Source organism: Eucalyptus grandis, chromosome 4, assembly GCF_016545825.1.
Source record: "Eucalyptus grandis isolate ANBG69807.140 chromosome 4, ASM1654582v1, whole genome shotgun sequence".
NCBI classification, from domain to species: Eukaryota; Viridiplantae; Streptophyta; class Magnoliopsida; order Myrtales; family Myrtaceae; genus Eucalyptus; species Eucalyptus grandis.
Window position 1 is genome coordinate 13273220 of NC_052615.1, and position 17876 is coordinate 13291095.

Below are 17876 nucleotides of genomic sequence, written 5' to 3' on the forward strand. Positions count from 1 at the left end.
GTGATGCAATGTGGTTACAGCTTGGTGTTTGAGAGCATGGTGGGGGCGTGCCGATGATATGCCGGCCTGTGGTGGTGGAGCAGATGATGACCGCAAGGACCGTGGAGGAAGTGTGGAGGATCGAAATTGGAGTGGAGAGGTGACCCAGTGGGATGGGGAAGGCGCTGGAGGTGGTGTTGAGGAGTGAGAAGGGAAGGAGATGAGGAAGAAGATTGGTGAGTTTAGGCAGAAGCTGCTAGTGGCTGCTGGGCCTGAAGGGTGAGCTAAAGCTGATTTCAAGACTCTGGCGGAGCTCATCTCTACCTTGTGAAGCCAAGTGATAATTTGGAAGATTATTACTGAAAAGCTCTTCTCTAAGCGTGTTTGATTTTTCCAACTTCAATAATTGCATTACTATGGAAAAATGTGATAGATATCCGTGAAACCTTAGAAGCTGCTGATGACGGGATGGAGTACTGATGGCTACGCATTCGAACGATTCTGGTCACGTTCAAGCTTCCGGCGATGGCCTGTTACGTCAGCTCGTAAATAAATTCTATAAAATAAGACTTTTTGTATTTCTTATATTAATCACCTCTAAGTCAGACACTGTTGTCATTTGTAATGACCCTATGAGCTACAGTGCACTGCTTGAGTTCTATGCGTGGCCTACTACTAATAAGGAGAAGGATTTCAGAATGCACGTTGTGGTTTAGTTCGACCTCTTAAATTTGTGATTTAACATACATTGGATGCATCTAATGACTACTCTTGGTGAATTTTTAATCTAGATTTCATCGCCAACCAGCAACTTACTTTGGGACTAGCTTTTAATATGTTTGAGAGTGAATGTACACATGACACATCCTACTGACTTTTGGGCTGGAGGGGGCGAAAGAGATGGGGGATATAGCAATTATTGTCAAAATCATTCTATTGGCTTCGTAGATAGTCCTAATTTTAGGAAGTCTTGCTTGGTGGAATTACTTCCACGTGATTAGTTCGTCCTCTCCTCAACTGTTTATCTTTAAATTCCTCGACGCTAGTACTTGTGTTCATCTTCAAGCTGAGAAGATGAGTTCTGTTCCAGCTTGTATCAAATTTCGTGTTAACTTTATGTCTCGAGTTTAAATAGTTTATAGGGATAGATGGGTTTGTTAAAGAAAAAGAAAAATCTTGAAAAATATGCAAGGTTTGACCGATTGAGAAGAGGGTTCTTTAAATGTCGTGCAATATTGGACATCATAGGACAAAATAAGGGGCACGTGTATTTAGGAAGGGCACAAAAATAAAAGCTCCTCAAGAAAGCAACTACAGGACAATTTATGTTATATATATAATGTTTGTGTGGTTAAAAGAACTTTGTTCAAGGAAGAAACAAAGAGCAGGTGTTTTTGTTTTCGTTTTAATCGAGCTGTGGACTCATATAGAGCCGCCGTACAAATTTATCACAGGAACACAAATATTAATTTCAAATTGACACCAATTATCACCAAAATCTAATTACTATAATAACCTGGAAATTGACAGATTTCAATGACACAAATCAATCACCCCAACCTGGAGCAGACGGGGTGACCGGTCATCGAGATACAGTACTCTACAAATTGACCGTTCTGTCAAATGACAACAAGATATTGGCCATGATAAATGTCGAATTGATGTTGCCTACCAAACCTAGGCAGCTCGTCTTTAACTAAGGGTGAGCATATCGAATCACTTGGATTAGGAATCTTCCAATCTGGATCGCACTGGACAGACCGATTCAGTCCGATTCCTGTGAGCGTCGGTCCGATTCCTAATTCCATAAAAGTGGAATCGGTGATTTTCGGTCTAATTCCTAGTTACAGGGAGAACCAAACCGCATCGGACCGGACTGGACCGATGGACCAAACTAGTTCTTTTTTAAAAAATTATATTTTTTAATTTCTTAAAATAATAATAAATCCTAAAGTTGTAATAATTCTAGTATTTTTTTTTTTTTTTTTTTGCTAAGTGGCCAATTCCATTGCCAGCAACGCTACAAAATATTGTGGTGGTGATGACTTGTACGCGGCTGTACGAGGTCCGCTGACCTGCGTCGTCAGTACCTTGCACGACCTTTAACTCCGTTGTTTCCCCATTTGGGCCATGGGTAGTCGAGACGATCAATCAACGGTGAACTTCAATTGCCCGAGTAGTCGCTGGGCATAATAGATAGTTGTACGGAAGCTAAAGCTTTAAATAACGACCTTTTAATTTTTAATTTTGTTTTTTTGCTAAGTGGCCAATTCCATTGCCTGTAACGCTACAAAATCTTGTGGTGGTGATGACTCGTACGCGGCTGTACGAGGTCTGCCAATCTGTCTTGTCGGTGCCGTGCACGACCTTCTTACTTCGTTGTTTCCCCATTTTGGCCGCGGGTAGTTGAGACGATCGGTCAATAGTAAACTTCAATTGCCCGAGTAGTCGCTGGGCATAATAGATAGTTGAACGGAAGCTAAAACTTTAAATAACGGCTAGTATCACTGAAAATCCCAATTTAATAGGTCTGCAACCAAATTATCTCAAACTAATTTTCAAATAACCAAAAACTCCAAATCGATATACATGCCATAAAATTAATTTTTTAATTACCAAAAACTTATATTTAATATCCATTAGCTTTTGTTAAATTGTCACACATTACCAAATTATCGAACGGGATAACACACGAGCCCCAAAGTCTAGCTCGACCATCCCAAAGAGTATTCATTTACTTAACAATGGGAGCATAGAGGATCTTCTCCAGAGAACTCAATTTTCATAAATCAATTGTTGGAATAGGGATTATGGCATGTCATCTGTTATTAGATCTATTAAAATGGGTCATAAATCTATTTCTTAATTTATATATGATGAGTTGAGTTGTTATGTGGATTGATTATATTTAGTAAATGTGTCATAAATAAGTTTAAACATAATATAGGTGTTAAATATATCATAAATGTATTTACAATTTATTTAAATCCAATCCAACTCTCTAAATCTCTCTTCATCTTCTTTTACTTTCATTCGATCCTGTTTTCACTCTTTCCACACTCTCACTTCTTTTTGGATACAAGTTCTTTTAGATTTAATTAAATATGAAAGTATTTTAATAATATGAATCAGATCGAGTATGGATTGTGTATGGTTAAATTGGATATGAGTCACGATAGTTGCACCAAATGAAAATTAGTCGAAATAGATTAAATGATTTTTTTTTTTAGATTAAATGAGTTTATTTGGGTACATTTCCAGTCCGATCGTCCATAAATAAATGGCTTAGCCAGAGGTCGTTTTATGAAGCACTCTCTTCTGTAGCTCTCTCTCACTCTCTCTCTCTCTCGCGACTTCCAAGTTCTTCGTAAACCAGACAGCCAAATCCAACCATCATGCCGTCGGAGAAACATGTCGCAGTCTGCAATTTCCCGTTAAGTAGCCACCCCAGGACTGTCTCCAAACTCGTCTGTAAGCTTGCCGCGGCCGCCCCAAACGTCCGTTTCTCTTTTCTAAGCACGGCGAAATCCAACGATTCCGTCTTCCCCCCTACGTCGAGAGCTGCTTTCTTGCCGTCGAACCTCAGGGTCTACAACATCGGCGACGGGTTGCCAGCTGGCTATGACAAGTTGGCCAGCGATCCACGAGTCGAAGCTGATCTGTTCCTTAGAGCAGCACCTGTGAATTTCCTAGCCGGTATCGATATTGCAGTGCGAGACACGGGAAGCAAAGTCAGCCTTTTGCTGAATGACGGTTTGGTATCATTGATTGCATGCGAATTGGCGGAGAAACTGCAGGTCCCGTGGGTCGCGTTCTGGACTGGAGCTCCGTACGCTCTATCTGTGCACGTCCACGCTGACCTCATCCTCCAGCTGAGGCAAAACGCCGCCGACGAAGAAAAGACCCTGGACATGATCCCAGGACTGTCCGTCATGCGCATGGCGGATTTGCCTGAGGAACTAGTGAAGGCCCCGGGCACGTCGATGATTTCCCGCGCGTTGCGTGAGGTGGGGAATGTGCTCCCACGCGCAGCGGCCATCATCTTGAACTCCTTCATGGAGATGTATCCCGAGCCCCTCATGGCCGGCCTTAAGTCCAAGTTGAGCATTTTGCTCTTCTTGGGTTTGAGGCCAAGCCCCCCTGCCTCAGACGAGACCGGCTGCTTGAGCTGGCTAGACTCGCAAAGCCCGCAAACAGTGGTGTACATATCCTTCGGGTCTGGAACCTTGACAAACCTGACGCCTGAAGAGATAACGGCCCTGGCCGAAGCGCTAGAGTCCACTCAGACCCCGTTCCTATGGTCTCTGAACGACCAGCTGAAGGCCCGGTGCCTCCCCAGAGGTTTCGAGGAGCGGACAAGCTCACTCGGGAGAATTGTGCCTTGGACCCCTCAGAGGGAGGTGCTCAGCCACCCGGCCTGCGGGGCCTTCGTGATGCAATGTGGGCACAACTCGGTGTTTGAGAGCGTGGCAGGAAGTGTGCCAATGATATGCCGGCCCGTGGCGGCAGACCAGATGCTGACCGCGAGGGCGGTGGAGGAAGTGTGGGAGATCGGAATTGGAGTGGAGGGACGGGCGATAACGAAGAGTGGGATGGTGAAGGCGCTGGAGGTGGTGCTGAGGAGTGAGGAAGGGAAGGTGATGAGGAAGAAGGTTGGTGAGTTTAGGCAGAGGCTTCTGGTGGCTGCTGGGCCAGAAGGGCGAGCTGAAGCTGACTTCAAGACTCTTGTGGAGCTCATCTCTACCCTGTGAAGCCAAGAGATAAAATGGAAGATTATTGCTAAAAAGCACTTCTTTAGGCGTGTTTGATGTATTTCCAACTTCAATAATTGCATTGCTATGTAAAAGGCAAAAGAAATTGGCAATGGTAGTGAGCGATAGATATCTGTTGAAACCTTATGAGGTACCGATGAATGGATTGACTACTGATGAGCCCGCGTCCGAAGGATCCGGTCAAGTTCAAGCTTCCGATGACTGTCGGTTACATCGGCTCCTAAATCAATTTTATAAGTAAGACTTCGTATTTCTCAAGTAATTCATCGACAAATCAGACACTGTTGTCATCTGTAATGACCCTATGAGCTACAGTGCACAGCTTGTGGTCTATGCCAAGGCCTGCTACTAAGAAGGAGGAGAAGGATTTAAGAATGCACGCTGTGGTTCGACCCTAAATTTCATGTTTGTTTTAGTAAAGAGAACACCTCATTTGACGACCAAGATGCATTGGACGCACATGCACCAGATGCATCCGGAAACGACTCTCAATGTTCAATCTAGAATTTATTGCCCTCCGGTAAGTCACTCTAGGACTTGCTTTTAATTTGGTTGAGTAAAAAGTACATGACGCGTCCAACGACTTTTGGGTTGGATGGGTGAAGGGATGGCGACAAAACGAAGTTTCGTCAAAATAATTATAGTTGTTTTACTTGGGTGGTCCTGGTACTAAGATGTCTCGCATGGAAAGATCTACATGAACTGATAACACGTGGGGTTTGAGCTCACATGAACCGGATGGACAATTATAACTCCATTCTACTAGATTACTTCCACGTGATTAGTTCATTACATCGGCCCCTCGAGCCTTGATTCTTGTCTCTAGCCATGGGTGGTGCAAGTAATTCTAGCTCAAATCAAGCATTTCCGAAAAGTGTACAGCCTTAATGTAAAAATATAATATTTTCCTTAAGAGCTTTGCTAGTATAATAATCTTTGGGTTATTATGAGAATAACAACTTATTGTGAGTCACGAAAGGAGTAGACTCCACGATAAATTGTAATTATTTGTTATGATGTTTTATAGTCCAAAATATACTATTATTTTAACAGTAAATTAAGTATTGTCACCTAATTATTTCTCTTTCCGTAAACCCTAGTTGGAAGAAATTTTCTCCGGCTATATATTCGATTGATGAGTTGCATATACAAGATTACTATCTACAAACTTGGCTAAATATACATTAAAGTGGTGTCTTTCAATAAAACTTATGCCTTTTGCTTCTTCTTTTTTCAATTTACAGAAAAATACATGTTTTTTTTTTTTTTATAACCGAGGATCCGCCTTGAGCCCCCTTTCGCTTACGCTATTCAGGGTCACACGGCCCTTCGGTGCCCGGTGGCACCGGCGGACCTCGCCGGAGTTATTCGGACGACTATATCTCAGGAGAAGCTGCCTAGCAACCCATTGCCAGGGCCCCACTTAAATCACTAACAACGCGGGGATTCGAACTCTCGATCGCATCGAAGCAGGAGAAAACAAATACCAACGCGGCTGCCCATGAGTGGGTCGGAAAAATACATGTTCATTTGCAGTAAACCGAAACATACATGAATAGAGCACATGCTGCATCATACCGGCATAAAAGTACTTCAATTCCAGTGTGTTCTATTAGTAAAAAAACTCGTATTTATTTTAAAATGCACATAATGTGAATCCCAATTTTTCTGCATGTTTACTGAACCTACGGAAAGAATACTCATTCTTTTGAAAGCATAACAACTTATTCATGGATAACATGTCTAATTTATAGTACTTGGATAAATATAACTGAACTTGCAATTTACCTCGCAACTTTTAAATCACGTCTTAGATACTCGTAATTGGTAGAGAATAATGCAATCTTTTTTCTCTTTTTTTTGCTAGAAGAGAATAATGCAATCTTTTTTCTCTTTTTTTTGCTAGAAGAGAATAATGCAATCTTTTTTCTCTTTTTTTTGCTAGAAGAGAATAATGCAATCTTTTTTCTCTTTTTTTTGCTAGAAGAGAATAATGCAATCTTTTTTCTTTCTTTTTTGCTAGAAGAGAATAATGCAATCTTTGTTGTTCCTTCGACAAGAGAAGTACGACAGAGGTAGCGGAAGGGACAATAGGAGACGTGGACTCGTCTGCACCGCCGCTTAGCGCTACCAGCCCAGCAGCCCCAGCCCCCCCCATCACATCTGTCTCTTAGATGGATCCACCGATGATGTTGAATCCTTGATCGGTGGTGGACCTTCTAGTTTGCCAATATCATATTTGGTCACCGAGACAATGAAAGTGTCTTCATTATTTTTGTAAGACCGAAAAATTCGATAAAGTATTGAGAATTCTTCCTCAATACCTAATTTCATCAACCTGATGCCTTTTTCCTACTGTCTTGACTATATCAGAATGGAAAAATAACACAAATAATTCCTAAACATTAGCCGAATGTGTAATTTAGTCCATAAATTTTTAAATTGTTTAACATGATCATTGAACTTTAATTCAATGTGCAATATGATTCATGAATTTTTACATTGAACAAGTTAAAATTCAGAGACAAAATTACTACCCGTGGTGGCGGCATAATGGTTGAGCGCAGGTTCCTTTCGGGAGAGGTCTTGAGTTCGAATCGCTGCGTCATTTGTCTTGTGAGAAAGGAACTCATAACTTACTCGGGGCAGCAAGGGTGTGACTCTACTGCTCCTCCAGGTTTACTCCACCGCAAAGCGGCGCTCCTCCCAGCGCCGCAGGTCCCTGGGTACCCAAAAAAAAAAAAAAAAATCAGAGACAAAGTTGCACATTGAAACAAAATTTAAGGATTGTCTCTATCAGTATTTCATATTAGAATCATTATTATTTGGAGTAGGAATATCTAGTAAGTTAGGATCTAAGACGTAAAAAATACATAGTTCAGATAAAAAAGGGATTGTATTGTTTCTTTAACAGATGAAAATCAGTTCTATCATAAGGATCAATTTACAATTTGTCGAGATTGTGAATCTCCATCTTCCACGAAAATTATAGCTTAAATTGTTGAGAAATTTCGATTGTTGATGACGATATGAGAACATAAATTTTGATTCCAATCCCAAGAACCTTCGAAGGAACAGTTTGAAGGGAGAAATGTCCCTCGGCACATGCAAAGGAGAAAGACTCAACAGTAGGCAAAGTCAGGGATTCGAGGTTAAGGATTCAACTGACTGTCGAGGTAGAAAGCGGGGTTGATCACCAAATAAAGACAGAAAGTACGAATCAATCCAAGCTTGAAGAAACCAAAACGAGCCAAAATAGGTACGTTCCCCATTAGACCGCATAGCCAAAGAGGCATGGGCAAAACCCTTGCTAAAGCAGCGTGAATAAGCGGATCCAAAGCAACCGGTGTATTGTTGAGAGACTAGAAGCGATGCTGAAAACGTCCCTTGACACTTTTGAGGGCCGGATGAAAGAATACATAATTAGAAAACCAGAATAACAAGGAGGCATGCTCGATGTCAGTGACTATACTAGACTTTTGTTCAAACCGATGTAGAAACCTTCCATAAGAAAGAATGCCGTCAAATACATCGGTAGGCTTAAGAAGTTCGAAAGGACCAGTGTCTCTCACAGGCGTGCCAATAGGAAGGAACCCGGCTATAGCGTCCAAAAGAGTGATTGTCATGGGACCCCTTAGAGAAAAGAAGCAATTAGTTGGAGACAAAAAGCTGATGGCAACGCCCGAAAGGCTCGAATTCAAATCCCAGCTGAAGCTACTAAACTGGAGAACGGTGTTGATCCCGGCTTTCTCCCAGATAGGTGGTATCCGAGCATCAGCCTTCATCCACAAAAATCACTTCAAAAGGTCAATTCCAAAAGATCAAGGATCTTTGAATCACGAAGGCTCTGAAGAAAATAAGAGGATTCAACGATTCAAAGATAAATTTCCTAGGAGAAGAATGTTCTTCACTAAAAGCGATAATACGCACAATTATTCTACAATACATAATGTTATTTATATTAAGAAGACAACTAGATTTCCTATTCTATATTCAGAATATTTAATCTAACAGATTGATCGAAATCAAATTATATCTGACACTCTAATCTAATATTTCAATAGCAGAATCAAATCATACTCTAGTCTAATCTTCCGGTGGCAGAATCAAATCATAATCAAATCATATTCTAATCAAATCTTCCGATGGTTTACCAATAATATTATCAATCTTATCACCCTTCCTCAAACTAGGATTAGGTGGAAAACCTAGTCCCAGTTTGTATCGTAGCCTACAATGATCAAAGCGCGGTAAAGCTTTTGTAAATATGTCAGCAAGTTGATGAGTAGCAGGAACATAGTGAACTTCAAGTAACTTGAGAACAACTCTCTCTCGAACAAAATGAAAATCAATCTCCTTGTGCTTTGTCCTTGCATGAAGGACTGGATTTGTTGTCAATGAAATGGCTGAGCGGAATACCCAAATCTCTCAATACAAAAGAGACCCATGTTAGATATGCTATGGCAAAAGCCAAGGCCCTATATTTAGCCTCCATTGATGATCTTGACACCGTCACTTGCCTTTTTGCAGACCATGAAATGATATTTGATCCCAAGAAAGTGCAAAACCCAGTTGTTGACCTCCGAGTCTCAAAACAGCTAGCCCAATCAGAGTCCGCATACCTATATAAATTTAATGCGCTTTTAGAGTGAAGATAAAGCCTCAGTTGCTGAGTTCCTTTTACATACCGCAACATCCGTTTTAACAGTTTGAGATCACCATTCGTAGGAGAATGCATTTTTTGACAGATTTGATTTTCTAAATAAGAGATGTTTGGTCTTGTAAGTGTGAGGTATTGTAATCCACCCACAAAACTTTGAAAAAAGTGAGGATCATGAAAAGGATCCATGTCTTGTGCCGGTGGATGAGTTTTGATAAGCAATGGGGTCAATCAGCTTACTATCTTGCAATTCTGTTTTCTATAACAAATCACCAGCATATTTAGATAGATCCAGACCAGTAAACTTGGCTTCAATACCAAGAAAATAGTGAAGTCGTCCAAGATCTTTCATAGAAAAAATTCTACTTAAAGCTTCTATTAATTCCGAAAGTAGAGATGATGAACTGCTAGTCAAAATAATATCATCAACGTATAATAATAATAATAATAATAATAATAATAATAATAATAATAATAATAATAATAATAATAATAATAATAATAATAATAATAATAATAATAATAATAATAATAATAATAATAATAATAATAATAATAATAATAATAATAATAATAATAATAATAATAATAATAATAATAATAATAATAATAATAATAATAATAATAATAATAATAATAATAATAATAATAATAATAATAATAATAATAATAATAAGGTGTGTTGACCCGTGTGAAGAACAAATAATGATGGATCGGTAGAGCTACAATGAAATCCCTATTCCAACAAAAATTGTTGAATTTTTCAAACCAAGCTTACGGAGCTTGTTTTAAGCCATATAATACCTTCTAAAGTAAACAAACCGAGTTAGGCATTGTAGAACTCACAAAGCCAAATGGTTGTTCCATAAACACTGTCTCATTTAATGACCCATGAAGAAACATGTTCTTCACATCTAGTTGATGGATAAACCATCCTTTAACAATTGCCACGGAGAGAACAATTCTCACAGTTGCCTGTTTAACCATAGGACTGAAAGTTTCGATGAAATCAACACCTTCCTCTTGATGGTACCCCTTTGCCACTAATCGTGCTTTCAGTTTATCAAGGTTTTCTTCTGCATCCAATTTGGCTTTGAACTCCCACTTACATCCGACGATATTCATATATAAAGATCTTGGTACTAGCTCCCATGTTTGATTTAATTTGAGAGCCTCCAATTCATCTATCATAGCTTTCCTCCAACCCGGATGACTTAGTGCTCCTTTAACTGTTTTAAACTCCTTTGAAATTTCACAAGCTATGGAGAGAACATACTTCGGATTGGGCTTCCTTATTCCCAATTTCAACCTTGTTTGCATTGGGTGAGTATACTGCTGTTAAGTAGATGGAACTAGTAAATCACTTGAGACAGAGACTGTTGTTTCTTCATGTGTTTCATAGTCTATGCATGGTTCTTGTGAACCCAACTGTGGTTGCTGCATGTTTGTCTTATTAGGTGGCTCATAATTTTGTTGTCCAGAGTTGTTATCATCAAATAGAAATCACATGCTCGGGTGTTGTGATGTTTGCCCTTCACTCACTGTTGTTCTAGGTCTAGTAAAGAATTTGATCCCCTGTAACCAAGTCTGGTACAACTGTGAATGCCCAGGAAAAACGGTCCCCAATTTATGAGAAAATGGGAATCTCGTCTCATCAAATATCACGTGATGACTTACATATACTCTTCTTGTTGGTGGATAAAGACATCAATAACCTTTATGTCTCTAACTATACCCAAGAAAAACATAAGGTGATGAGCGTGGATCAAACTTTGTTGCACCATACGGTCTAAGGTGTGGATAGCACTCGCACCCAAAGACTCGAAGAAACCCATAGTCAGGTTTTTACAAAAGAGCTTACCAAACGGACTACTCATTCCCAGCATTGGTGATGGCAGTAGATTGATGAGAAATGTGGCAGTCAGAAACGCATCGACCCAATAAATCAATGATACCCGTGCATGATAGAGCATAGAAAGACCCAACTCAACGATGTGCCAATGTTTCCTTTCGGCATTTCCATTCTATTACGGCGTATATGGGCAGGAGACCAGCATTTTAATTCCTTTCTCATTCAAATGATTAATAAACTGGCTGCTATTAAATTTACCTCCACCATCGCATTGGAAAGATTTAATTCGACTTTCAAATTGGTTCTCAACAAGATTTTGGAACATGATAAAGATGGAAAAGAACTCAAACTTTCTCTTCATTGGATACACCCATGAGAATGTGAAAAACTATCTATGAAGACTACATAGAATTTAAACTACTAAAAAGATTCTACTGGGGCAGGCCCGCACACATCACAATAGATTTTTTCAAGTGGTTTACTAGCTAGAGACTCTAAGATATTGAAAGGCAACTTGCTACTTTTTCCAACCTGGCAACTTTCACATATTCTCTTTGTCACCTTTGTAGATTTGATTTGATTGTTGTTCTCCATAAACTTTATTATCAGAAAGTTTGAGTGCCCAAGCTGAAGGTGCTAGACTTCACTACTGTCGATCTGCTGTCCTTGAGAATACCACACCTGTGTTTGTGCCTGATTTACCTTGAAAGGCCCTCGCATTTCTTTCCCATATTGATTAGCAAATCCATCATATGGTCCTTAATAGATACACCAAGTTCATCAAAGATTAGTGAGCAAGGATAATGTCAGTTAACTTAGACATCGAAATCAAGTTTTTCTTAATATCCAGGACCACTAAAACCTCATTTATAGGAAATGAATGTAGTTTAGTAGATAAAGATGTTGAGCCAATATGAGTAATGGGCAAACAAACTCCATTCCCTACCATTACCTTGTCTGAACCATAGTAAGGAGAGAAAGAATATAAATTACCAGTCGATGATGTGATATGGATTGTTGCCCCAGAATCTGGGAACCAATCTCTTCCTTAATCATCCTCCAAATGAAGAGTAGCTAAGGCATTTGGTATCAGCTCACTTTGATAAGAATTATCAAAGCAATACCAGCAATGTAGAGCATCATGTCCCGGCCTCTTGCATATCTGACATTGAAGCTTCGTATATTCACATAAAACTGTTTGTTCGAAGCAAAATTACCACCCACAGGTAGATACTCCTTTGAATCAGCAACCTTGGTTGGAGTGTTTGTATAGGGTTGAAAGCCTTGATTCTGAGAAGGTGAATTTGGTTTATAATTTCCACCAGATTGATAACCACTAGATGAATCACCAAAAGTTACTGAGGGTCCATAGTTATGAGATCTGGGATAATTTCCAAACCTCATTCCATGAAAACCATAGCCTCTTCCTCTATTGTTAAACCTATCATTCATTCCTTCAAAACCTTTGTTAGAATTTCTTTGGCCAGTAAAAGCAAATGTTGAATTAAATGAACCCGAATCAGCCTCACTACTCAATTTCGAATAATCAATCTTTTCACCAGTAAATGCCAAATTAGGGTTTATTTGATTTGACAAATAATTTTGATGTCGCGCTTCATATCTCTCAAGCTGAGCAATAACGTCTTCGTAGCTCGGTTCGGGTTTGAGACAGTACATAGTTGTCTTAAACGTCTCATAGTCACTTTTGAGACCCTCTAAGACCTTTGTGATTTCATCGATTGGTTTGCTGATCGCATTTAACTGGTCACAAATCAATTTGAACTCACATAAATACTCGGTTAAAGGCCTATTACGCTTTTGACAAGATTGAAGCTTACCCCTTAATTCGAATTCTTTAGCCACAGATCTCTGAGTAAAACGAGTACATAATGTATTTCATACCTCAAAAGCCGATTCAAGACCAATTGTGAGTCCTAGCACATCCTCAGACACGGATCCAGTGATCCACGACGACACAAGTTGGTCCGTACGATACCATTGCTGATACTTTGGATTAAGGACATCTTCAGAATTTTCCCCTTCCACACGTAAGATTCTCAATGGTGGAGGTTGAATTTGACCATTGATGAAACCCAATAGATCCTGGCTTCTAATGAAGCGAAGAAATTGCGTCTGCCATAGAAGGAAATTTCCTTCAGAAAGTTTGACAATCACAAAGTTTAGGAGATTTACGTGTATCGGATATGGGTATCTCGATTTTTGGGTTTTCTGCCATGATTGTGTAGATGAAGAATAGATGAACTCAAGGAAAAGGATGAAGACAAATATGATAAAACTAGCTCTCAGTACAAAAATAAGAGGATTCAAGAAAACAACGATTCAAAGACAAATTTCCTAGGAGAAGAATGTTCTTCACTAAAAGCCATAATACGCACAATTATTCTACAATACATAATGCTATTTATATTAAGAAGACAACTAGATTTCCTATTCTATATTCAGAATATCTAATCTGACAGATTAATCGAAATCAAATCATATCTACTACTCTAATCTAATTTTTCGATAGCAGAATTAAATCATACTCTAGTCTAATCTTCTGATGGCAGAATCAAATCATAATCAAATCATATTCTAATCTAATCTTCCGATGGTTTACCAATAATATTATCAATCTTATCAGGCTCGGCGGTCCAAACTTCTACAATAAAGGGTCTTTGAACAGGGAGCAACTCTCCACTTTTCCGAGGAAAATAGGGTCTAACGGATGCAGGAACACGAAAGTGTCTTTCAAGGCAAAGACTGTTGATAAGCAAAAGCGGGCACTTATTGATCGGGCGGAAGTACACTACAAGTCTGCGTAAGCTTGGGCCACACTTAAGTCTTATAACTTCAAAACGGCATGATCACTTAAGTGCCACTTTTTTTTTTCGAATGGGACACTTAAGTGCCACCTCCCACGACCCTTGCGGAAATCCTACGTGCGAATATTTTATTATTATTATTTGCCTACGTGGCTCGGGAGCTCCAAATCAAAATAAAAATTAAAAAAATTAAAAAATTAAAAAGTTTTAATTTTAAAAATTGCAATTTCAAAAATTAAAAAATTAAAAAAAAAAGAAAATTTTAAAAGTTTTAATTTTAAAAAAATTAAAATAAAAAAAAGAACTTTTAAAAAATTTTAATTTTAAAAAATTATAAAAATTAAAAAAAAAAATAAGAAAATTTTAAAAATTTTAATTTTAAAAAATTTTAAAAATTAAAAAAAGTAAGAAAATTTTTAAAATTTTAATTTTTAAAATTTTTAAATTTTTTTTAAAAAAGAAAATTTTAAAAATTTTAATTTTAAAAAATTAAAAAATTTATAAAAATAAGGAAATTTTAAAAATTTTAATTTTAAAAAATTTAAAAAATTAAAAAAATTTAATTTTAAAAATTTTAAAAAAATAAGAAAATTTTAAAATTTTAATTTTAAAAAATTTTAAAAATAAAAAAATTAAAAATTTAATTTAAAAAAAAAAAAAAATAAAAAATAAGAAAATTTTAAAAACTTTAATTTTAAAAAATTAAAAAAATTTTAAAAATAAGAAAATTTTAAAAATTTTAATTTAAAAAAAAATAAAAAAAAATTTAGAAAAATTTTAAAATTTTAAAAACTTAAAAAATTAAAAAAAAGGGGCGGGAGGCGGCGGCGGTGGAGGTGGCGGCGGTGAGGGAGCCGCCGGCGGCGGTGAGGGAGCGCCGGCGGCGGCAAGGAGCCGCCGTTCGGCCTCCCCCCCCCCCTTTTATAACTTTTTTATAATTTTTTTATAATTTTTCTTAATTTTTAAAATTTTTTAAAATTTTTCTTAATTTTTAAAATTTTCTTAATTTTTAATTTTTTTTAAAATTTTCTTTTTTTAAATTTTTCTTAATTTTTTAAAATTTTCTCACAAATTTTTAAAATTTTTAAAATTTTAAATTTTTCTTAATTTTTAAATTTTTCAATTGTCAAAATTTTACTTGTCCTTAATTTTTTTAATTTTTTTTTTAATTTTTCTTATTTTTTAAAATTTTTGCAATTTAATTAATTTATATACTATTATTTACACGTAGACGCGAAACGGCGTCGTTTTGCTATCAAATTTGGCAACATAGTCTGCATAAGAGCATTTGGGAGAATCAAGAGCCATGGAAAACGATAGAATCCAAAACGTAGAACGAAGGGTTTTAGACCAGAGGATCAGGGTTTAAGGTTGAAGACAAAGGATAAAGAAAAAATCCAATCTTTATCCAAATATATACTTTCTCATAATAGACAGCTGTTCAAAAGATGGCAACTCGAAAGATATGATCCATAATTATGACGATTTGCAAGCATAAGGTTCATACCCATATGACAAGTTTATTTATTATCTATGAGTTGTTTAAGACAACCTAGATGACAGTTAGGAGTCACCACTAGCCTTTTTTTTTGGATCTGCTGGAAAACCCAATCGAGAATCAAGAGTGGGCTCTTGATATCTATGCAACCAGAGATTTTTAAGTTCGGGGACTCGAGTTACATTATATTTCTATTAATACTCTTTCCGTACTTAACAATTTGTCGCATTTCCTAAGGTCTTCATGCATGTCTTTTTACTTTTTTCGTACAAATGAGAAATTAACTAAATGATCATGCATGAATGGTCGATTTCATGCCGTTCTATTTCTATTAACAGAGAAAAGGAAAGAAGACAATCAATTGAAATTTAAGGACAATCAATTAAAATTTAAGGATGGTGCGGTAAGTAGACACTCAAAACAGTTCCTAAAGAATGATAAATCTAACACGCAATCTTAAAATAGAAAGTAAAGCAAAAGAAAGGAACTCGCAATTCATCGGGCATTTATACAAGATAAGACAACTCAAAACATATATCTAAGAATGGTACAAAATGGGGTCAGATTGGGCATTGACCATTCGTCGTCTTCACGTCTTCCATATCACCACCTCCATAGGCCTATTCTAATTCTAATATAATTCTAAGACTAGAATGTTTGAAATATGAAGAAAAGGAATGCACAACAAACTGACAAAAGCAATCACAGTCAAGAAATCAAGTCAATGTATTTAACTAACCAAATATGGCCTCGGGATTAGCATTCGCAATTCATGCAATGATCCATCTACAACACCTACACAATTCATTTTTAAATGACTTATAACTATTAATCACCATTTGTGTCATCTCGAGGCAGTCAATGCTAGGAGTCCTTAAAACGGGTTTTGAGTGTGACCTAAGATACCATACGAGATCATGCATAGCACTTATTCATACATCTAAAAATTACGTGCATAGTTGAAAATAAAAAGGCGTGTAGGCTATCGGGCCTTAGTTCTCGATCAATCATGCAAATTAGTGACCCAAAACTGGATCATTTATTTAGTCATCCTGTGCCAAAGACATCAACATACACTTTTAACAAACAAAACGATGCGATGCTTGTATGATTCATGTGATGCCTCAAAATTTTTAGAATGTGTTCGAAACATTGATTTGAAACAAAATGATGAGATGGTTTGACATAGGTACATCTTGGTTATGGGACATATTTAATTGACAAGGCTAATCCAAGGCGCATATCATGCACTATTAACAAATGCTGCAAACATTTTAAATATGGCCCAAATCTGGATAAGGTCAATGTCAAATTGAAAAAAAATTATATATAGTGCAAGAGAGATGTAATTCCATTATAACTATGGGCGCATTTAATTGCCAAAGCTAATCCGGGGTGCATATCATGCACTACTAATGGACGTCACAAGCATTTTAAATATGACCCAAACTTGAATGAAATTACCCTTAAATCAAAGATCAATGAATGCTAAAGCAATTAATGTTGGAGGCATCACAAGGACCAAAATCACCTTGACGTGTAAAATCAACTTTGCTATAAATCAGAAAGAAATTGACAAATGGTCAATGGACGACGTATTTATTTTTCAAGTATTTTTTAGAACAAAGATTATGAAATTTGGAATAAATCTCATGCGGACAACTAATCCCAATTCAGCATGTAAGACATCCTAAAAAATTCTAGAAGAGAACTGCATCAAGGAATCATAACAAAGATAATCGAACAGCGCAATCGAAATCAGAATAATTAGGGTATGACCCATAAAGAATTAGTCCTAAGAAAATCATAGTACATCAAGCACTCGATAAGGAACAATTTCCCTGGAGGAAGTTTCTTAAAATAAGATACAGATGAATTCATAAAAATCCAAGAGCACAAGACAGTGCATCAGACATAGAACAGGGTGGCAATACATCATGGCAAATCAATGGCAATTTGTCCTAGTAAATGATGTCTAAAAATTCTGAAATTTCATCACAATATAGACATGAGAATGAAAAACAAATTTTATCAAGGACTCGACCTCAAGATCCTTACCAACAATTGCATGCAAAAATGACAAAACGGTTGGTTTAGTAATGGCAGCGTTTCACTGATGACACACTTCAGGGTAAATTTTGCAAAAGTAGGAAATGAGACAAAGGGCATACAAATGAGACAAAACCGACATCATTAGAAAGCTTAAGATGTGTCATAGGACTTTCTAAGAGACATCAAGCTCAATTAAGGTCAAATTCATACTTAAATAATGGTAATTGGGGAAGTGCGC

General features: G+C 37.3%; 1 protein-coding gene across 1 annotated transcript; it reads left to right on the plus strand.

Annotated features, from left to right (window-relative positions):
• Positions 1-3374: 3374 nt before the first annotated feature.
• On the plus strand, positions 3375-4730 carry LOC104442670 (anthocyanidin 3-O-glucosyltransferase 7). The gene has a single exon (XM_010056073.3). The coding sequence runs from the start codon at positions 3375-3377 to the stop codon at positions 4728-4730; it is 1356 nt and encodes a 451-aa protein (XP_010054375.2).
• The last annotated feature ends 13146 nt before the right edge of the window (positions 4731-17876 follow it).